Source organism: Raphanus sativus, chromosome 4, assembly GCF_000801105.2.
Source record: "Raphanus sativus cultivar WK10039 chromosome 4, ASM80110v3, whole genome shotgun sequence".
Classification (NCBI taxonomy): Eukaryota; Viridiplantae; Streptophyta; class Magnoliopsida; order Brassicales; family Brassicaceae; genus Raphanus; species Raphanus sativus.
This window is the reverse complement of record NC_079514.1, coordinates 48,417,763-48,425,449: the sequence shown is the minus strand read 5'-3', so window position 1 is coordinate 48,425,449 and position 7,687 is coordinate 48,417,763. Positions and strand designations below refer to the sequence as shown.

The 7,687-nt window shown below is 34.7% G+C and overlaps 1 protein-coding gene and 1 long non-coding RNA gene across 8 annotated transcripts; both read left to right on the top strand.

Annotated features, from left to right (window-relative positions):
• The first annotated feature begins 765 nt into the window (after positions 1 to 765).
• Positions 766 to 2,915, top strand: LOC108853882 (uncharacterized). Of its 5 annotated transcripts, none has more exons than XR_001949779.2 (6): positions 766 to 1,090; positions 1,451 to 1,516; positions 1,601 to 1,647; positions 1,733 to 1,768; positions 1,991 to 2,444; positions 2,697 to 2,915. It is a non-coding gene; the product is annotated as an uncharacterized LOC108853882 (long non-coding RNA). The 5 variants fall into 5 exon arrangements; XR_001949780.2 differs by having other exon boundaries at positions 1,991 to 2,448; XR_001949777.2 differs by having other exon boundaries at positions 776 to 1,090; positions 1,991 to 2,091; positions 2,265 to 2,915.
• A 1,610-nt stretch (positions 2,916 to 4,525) lies between these two features.
• On the top strand, positions 4,526 to 6,979 carry LOC130511921 (uncharacterized). 3 transcript variants are annotated; one of them, XM_057009802.1, is made up of 2 exons: positions 4,526 to 4,917; positions 5,459 to 6,979. In XM_057009802.1, the coding sequence occupies exon 2, from the start codon at positions 5,503 to 5,505 to the stop codon at positions 6,826 to 6,828; it is 1,326 nt and encodes a 441-aa protein (XP_056865782.1). In that variant the 5' UTR covers positions 4,526 to 4,917; positions 5,459 to 5,502; the 3' UTR covers positions 6,829 to 6,979. The 3 variants fall into 3 exon arrangements, with proteins under 3 accessions (XP_056865782.1, XP_056865781.1, XP_056865783.1); XM_057009801.1 differs by having other exon boundaries at positions 4,527 to 5,116; XM_057009803.1 differs by lacking the exon at positions 4,526 to 4,917 and adding an exon at positions 5,248 to 5,264.
• The last annotated feature ends 708 nt before the right edge of the window (positions 6,980 to 7,687 follow it).

Below are 7,687 nucleotides of genomic sequence, written 5' to 3'. Positions count from 1 at the left end.
CTTCTGATTCTCTGTCAAAACAAGATAACATAAATCTAACAGTGTGATTGATTGTGTGTAAAAAAACAAGAAATATTCTTTATTCTACATCTATTTGATGAGCTATGAAAAAACAAGACTTGGAGAGAATTTCATCATCCTCCACAGCTTCTGTTTCTTCATGTTTCTCATTCAACCAAGGTAATAAAACAGTCGGTGCCATTATTAACAACTTTCAGAAATTTATTTTCAAATCATAGGTGATTTGGAGATGAAAGAAAATTGAGACATGAAAAATAGGAGCATATATATAGACAAAAAATTATGATACATCTTCATTATATAGTTTTGGTATTTATGATATTTTATTCAAAATATTTTTCTCAACAGAATAGTTTAAATATGTAAACATGAGTGAAAAAAATTGATAGTAAATTTAGAAATCACAGTATAAGTAAGAGACGAATGCTAAAGGGAGAAACTATAAAGTGTCTTCCATCAATATACATCAAAGTTTGTTTGTGAAGTTAACAAGAAGGGGACAAACAAAAAAAAAAATCATGAGATTGCTTATATTCGATCTACGCAAAAATGAAAATAAACACCAACACATATGTGCTGTTCCAAACTCTAGTATCAATACAATACTAAAAGGAGAATATCCTCATCAGATAGACCCTCCACGTCGTCACTTTAAATCGACCAATAGGAACTCTTTATTTTGCCATGTCAAATCGTCTTTCATTTTAAAAAGCTTTAACTGGCCCGTTCATGTGGGTTACTAAATATTTCGAATTGGCCCATTTTAGATCCACCTCTAGCATACCTATTGATTGTTCTTGCAGATACGATGTTGATATGCGACTCTTCAACTACGTCTTCGTCGTTCCATTTATCTGCAATTCACCGTTATCCAATCCCAATCTTTTCCATTCAATTATGTTTTAATCCGGAACCATGATTTCGTTTCACCTCCTTTTGTTCCTCCTTCCTCCTTTATAAATCCCTTCATCCAATTGTTCTTCCAATCAAAATTTACAACCTCCACCGAAAAATATAAAGCGAGAGCTATGAACTATGTTATGTCCACCGGAATGGCTCTCATCGCCATGTACGTTAATTTATTTGTTTGATATGGAATCTCTTATCTCTTACGTCTCCAGTCGATTTTATGATTTGCTTATGTGAAACTGGGACTACGAATAGTTTGATATCATGTGTTTTTTTGGTTGTAGAAGATAGTTTATGATCTCGACAAACTTCATTTCCGAAATTCTGAGTCTAATACTGACTAAGAATGTGTTTACTACTCATTTTTGTACACTGGTATACAACCTCAAAAGTAATTACGCGGAGACCTTGCGTAGGAACGATGTTAAAGTTATTGTTTTTTCTTTCTTAAAAGTTAAAGTTATTGTTAATACAGGTTTTTATACTCTTGGTGATGGCTTTTGTGTGTTTCTTACTGCAGGTGCAAAGAGGAAGTTCTTTGATGGATTTGATATCACTGGTGTCTGTGAAACACAGAAAGGGGCAAGTATGTTTGAGTATCTTGCTATCTATGCTGATTGTGTTGGCGTTATGTATTGATGTTTGTACTGATATATATTAATTTTCTCAGGAAAATAACCGAAGGTTAGATACACACCATAACTGATTTGCTTGAAGGTTAGCTTCCTAACGTACCGGTTTAATTGGTTGCGTTGATGTGTTTCAGAGGGGTTGATCAAAAAAAAAATTTCTTGGATTTCAGGTATAAGGGAACCTTCTGTCGCTGCCAACATATATAGTAAGCAAAAAGTTTACAGTGACCTACTATGTCTATATATTTCAAGCAAACAACTACCATTAGTCGTGCATCTGTCTTATGTGACTTTGTCTGCAACGAAATCCAGTAGTCGTACTGTTACATTCTATTTACTTTATTATTTGTTTTATATTCTCATGACTACACTATCCCAATTACGGGGGCATTGGCTAATCATCTTCTTCTTTTTTTTGGCAAGTGTAGCTCCCAATAGTTTGGTGGACAATTACACAGAAGAAACTTTTCTTTTGCTTCTATAAGCTACTCTATTGGCACTGTTGTAGTCTACAATGGCTCAACTCGGTGTGAGTACCCTTTTAAGACTAATATACTTTTTCGTTTCCCTTTTTCTATATGTTTGGAAACTATAAGATTTTTGTCGATGAAGAACCCTCTGTAGCCATAAGTTCGAGAAACATCTTTCTTGACTTTCCATATTTTTCATATTTTGATATTGAGCCATCGTAGACTATGCCAGCTTCGATTTTTCGATTGTGGCTGGCTGCAGGTAAAGCTTACAAACTTATAGTGACTATGCCAGCTTTGATAAACTTTCAAATTACATGCACTTGGAGCAGAGATTATGCTAACGAATCCAGAGAAAAGTCTCGGACGTGTAGTGGATTTGAGCTAGAGAGATTGTCTGAAGACAAAGAATGTATGTAAGTTCAAACAGTTTTATAATAAAATAGTAATATAATGTAACTACAATGTAAACGGAGTGGCAAATTGAGTGGAGAGACCATAGAAGTTGCCATTTTTAATTAGAAACCAATGAAGAAGATCGGCTCCTTCAGATTTGCGCTTTTTCAGTCTGATGATCTCTTGATTTATGTGTGTTTCCAATTGCTACTTTGTGAAAAGTCCCCGTATATTTGAGCTGTAGTCAATATCGTTGGTTTGGTTGTAGTCAAGATGTGAACTCCAGTGGAAACTGAATAGGGATGGTGAGTTGATAAAGAGGATATTGGGCTTGCTCCGGGATATGCCGACTGGGAGAAACTACTCTGATCCTTAAAATTTGATAGGATGCAGTTGTAACTTTTTGACTGATATAGTCTTGTGCTTTGTTACTAGCAGGATTTTTTTTTCTTGTGATATAAATAACATGAATCACATTATAACAGTATGGAGTTTGAAAGCTATGAAAACTAAAGCACAAAATATAAGTTAAATAAATATGACTGATATTCTAGAAATTTTAAATTATATGACAAAAATGTGAACAATTAAATAATAAAGTCAAATCCAAAATGCTGTAATGCATATATGTTGTTAGGAATATAATGTAATACTATATCTATATTTAACAAAGGCTGCATAACCGTAAAGTTAATTACATCAATTAATCTATTTAGTAAATTAAAATATACAAAATATGGTGTTGGTACTTTCTTCTTTAGATAAAAGACAAAAAATGTGAGTTTTTAAATTTTTTAAAAATTAGGTTGTAAGTTTATCAATTATTTTGTAGAATAACCTAACTAAAATAGGTATAGAATACTTAAATCATTATTAAACTTAGTTAATTATTTTTTCATCTTACTCACAATTCTGTATAGTTTTTTGATAATAAAATATGACAATATCCTTTCTAATGATTTTAAATTTGCTTTAAAATATAACCAGTTTCAATAAAAGCTCACAAATTTTAGAATAGCAGCCGCTCAGCGCTCTAACGCTTAGCTCATTAATTATTATATTCCTATATATTTAGAAGAACCGATCATGTCAAAAAAGGCGTCTAAGAGGAAAATATTTGAGAAGATAGATATTTGGAGTTTTAAAAGTATTTGTGATCTTATATATGTCGGCGAGATAATAATTATTACATCCATTCCGCTCTGTATCTATTAGGATATTTGGTATTCGGGTATCCAATTTTTTGTTTTAAGTTTGATTCGAATAAAGTAAATAAAGTTAAAAATTAAAAATAAGTACAAAATCCAAAAATATTATAAAATAATAGTATTTACTACAAAATATTACTTTTAGATATTGATGACGAAATTATCGATTTAAAACAGAATACCTTTAAGTTATTTGCTTTAAAGGTGCTTTCTTGTATTCATGTATATGCTAAATATTTATGTTTGTCTCATTTCCTTACCATCTGGTAAAAATGAATCATAATTAATTTATAGTTATGGTCTGATATCTGTCAAGGATGATATTAGTCGGTTGTGGAAGGAATCAGTTAAGGCTTTTTTTTCTTTATTGAGTGATTTTTTTAGTTCATTGATTACGTTACTATACTTCAAATATTTTCTTGATAATTACAGACGCAATTTCTGAGCTTCTGCTTGCCAAAGAATATGTTGAACTACTGCTGATGTCCTTTCACGATTATAATTATTCAATTTTATAAAGCCTTTGGTCAAAAAAAATTTATTCAATTTTATAACCGTTTTCTTCATATGTGCTCGGCTTTTGCATCGGAGTTTATTGTGATACACTTTATATATACTATAAAATATTTTCTTTTAGAATAAAAAACTATTTAAATTCAATACTTCTTATGGAAAAACATACGAATTCTACTTTTCTGAAAAAAAAATTAGCAGATCTTAATTAGTACAAAATTGAAAAATTAACAAATTTAAAAGGAACAACCGCGCGTAGCGCGGAAAAATCTCTAGTTGTATTAAAAGGTAAAAGTTAGCATCTAAACAATGGCTTCCACACCAAAAACGAAGGGTACGTAATGAAATTTGGTTTACATAGAAAGAAAAAAGGAATTGGGTATAGATTTGTAGAAATCAATTCGGTCCATAGTTACTTTTGAAGATTAAACTCCAGAGAGAGAGAAGGGGTGCACATAATTAGAAGTGAAAGAAAGTTAGAAACTCAAAATGATTCTGATAATTCCCTACCCGTCCGATCAAAAAAGAGCGTGATCATCGCGTGGAACTCTACACAGTCCCTCTCCCTCTCCCTTTCCCTCCTCTTTCTCTCTGCTTTAGAGATTTCGGTTCGTTAGCCCAGTTTGATTGGACGTTTGTATCCTAAAAGTAAGAAAGAGCGAATCTTCCTTCCATGGCGTTATCAGCTAAAGCTTTGAGCTTTAGGTGTTTTAGCTGATCGATCGATCGACCGTGCTCTTTCTTATGACCACCTAATCCCACCTCCAGGTCCTTAATTCTTCTCCAGATCGAGAGTCCAGAGAGTTCAAATTAGGGTTTCATGATTCTTGATAATCCCCAAAATTGTTATTGGAGATCTTAGGGTTGGTTCAGTAATTAGCTTTCTTCAGACTTGAATCTGAAGCGAATCTGAAGAGAATATACCAAACTCCCCCCCCCCCCCCAAATTGCTTTTCATCCACGCTAGGTACATAATCTCTTCTTCTGATTTTTTGTTTGGATTTTGATAAAAATCATATCCCTTTCAAAACTGTGATTGTCATTGTCTTTAGTGTAATTGTCGTCTTTGATTGGATGATTGTCCGACCGAGATAATCTACTTTCCCAAACGTTGTGTATTGATTCTTTCTTATGTAACTTATATTTGGTGTTTCTTAGGTTGTTTACTTACGTTTGAAAAAAATAAACTGTGTTCCTTCCTACAAAAGAATGCTAGATTGATTGTTTTATGAGATGTAACTTTCTCCAAGTCTTATCTAAACAACTTGTGAACCGCTTATATTGGGTCTTTTGTTTCTCTTCCTTGCAGGATAACAAAGTGAAAAGCAAGAGCCTTTTACTCTTTGTTTATTGATGGGTGAAGAGTTAGCCGACACAATGAACCTGGATTTGAATCTAGGCCCTGGTCCTCCTGACTCGTCAGATCTCCATGGGGTGCTAAATGAAACTGTGGATTTGGCTGATTGGACTATTAATGAGCCACCATCTGAGAGATCTTCAGACGCTGTTACGAGGATCAGAACCCGGCATAGGACGCGGTTCAGACAGCTTAATCTCCCCATCATCCCGGTTCTGTCCGAAACCATGACTATAGATTTGACCCAGTTGATGGGAAGTTCCGCAAACGGAGGAGTTGCTCTGCAGACTGGCGAGGGTAGTGAAAGAGGAGGCAACGAGAATCTGAAAATGTGCGAGAAGAACGGCGAGGGAGCCATTGGAGACAACAGTGTATCAGAGAAGAAACCGGATGCTGAGAAAAGCACAGGCGGCGGTGATGGTAACTTTTTCGATTGTAATATATGTTTGGACTTGTCAAAGGAGCCGGTTCTCACCTGCTGTGGCCATCTTTACTGTTGGCCTTGTCTGTTCCAATGGCTAAACATCTCTGAAGCAAAGGAGTGCCCTGTCTGCAAAGGAGAAGTGACCTCCAAAACCGTGACGCCGATATACGGGCGTGGGAACCATAAAAGAGAACTTGTTGTAGAGTGTTTAGATACCAAGATCCCCATGAGACCTCACGCGAGACGCGTTGAGAGCTTGAGGAGTGCAATTCAAAGGTCGCCTTTTACGATACCGATGGAAGAGATGATCAGACGTATACAGAGCAGGTTCGACAGGGACTCGACCCTTGTCCCTGATTTTAGCAACCGGGAGGCGTTGGAAAGAGTTAACGATCGAGCCAATTCGATTCTTAACAGGTTGATGACTTCTAGGGGAGTTAGATCAGAGCAGAACCAGGCTAGTGTTGCAGCAGCAGCAGAGGATATTGATCTGAACCCCAACGTTGAAGGAGAGACCACCAGCACGAGGTTTCATCCTCTGTTGATCAGGAGACAGTTACAGTCGCAAAGAGTAGCAAGAATCTCGAACGTCACCTCTGCGTTGAGCTCTGCTGAGAGGCTTGTTGACGCGTATTTTAGAACTCATCCATTGGGAAGGAACCACAACAACCAAGAGCTGCAGCACCATCATGCTCCTGTTGTGGTTGATGATAGAGACTCTTTCTCAAGCATTCAAGCTGTTATAAACTCTGAGAGTCAGGTGGATACCGCGGTTGAGATTGATTCAATGGTCACTCTTTCGACATCTTCTTCGAGGAGAAGGAATGAGAATGGGTCGAGGGTTTCTGATGTAGACAGTGCTGATTCTCGTCCGCCTAGGAGAAGGAGATTTACTTGAAACAAATTAAAGAAAAAGCTTTCAACCTGTGGAAGAAGATTGTAACTGTGTTTTTAGTTTGTTTCTTGTTGGTTTGTTGTATGTTAAATATTTTTTTCAGGAATTATGTTCTAATTGAACCTGAATCCATAGTTAAATTCCACAAAAGGGAGATCAAACTATTTTCAGGCTTTCAAGATTTATAACTAAAAGAAATCATTGCACCTATGAACTTATCTAATTGTCTGTTTACTTGAAATATAATTTGACAAATCCTACAAAAAAACACACAAAAATGAAAGAAAATGAAAATGTTATGTGCGGGAAAGGAGCGTCTTTGTCTCGGATTATCGTTAAGCGATGCACGAACTCAGAGCCAATAAGGTTTTTATTATTTTTTAAAAAATTGTCATTAGATCATTTTTCACCACTTTTGTAATTTCCTCGTTTCAAAGTCATTATTTACCTACTTACTACCTACTACTGCTTATTTTGTCTTTATACTAATGTCACAAACGTATAAATGTAATGCAATTTTAAAATTTTTAGAATGATAAAATGTTGTTCCTTTTGTTGTTAGAATTTAAAAAATGAAAAATAAGATAAAATTAAGAATAATGTAATTTGTAAAAGAAAAATCTCAAACAGAAATAATAATTAGGAAGATTTTCTCAAAAGTTAAAATAATTAGGAAGATAGTACAATACAAAATGTAATAAATGCTATAAATAATTGTAACTAAGAAAGACTAACACATTTCTTAGAAAAAGGAACCAGACCACCTTCGTGAATTGTGATTCGGTGTTTTTAAAAAAAAGTGGAATAAAGACAAAAACAGAGACACACCATATTAATGCCTTTCACCGAATATTAATAAGAC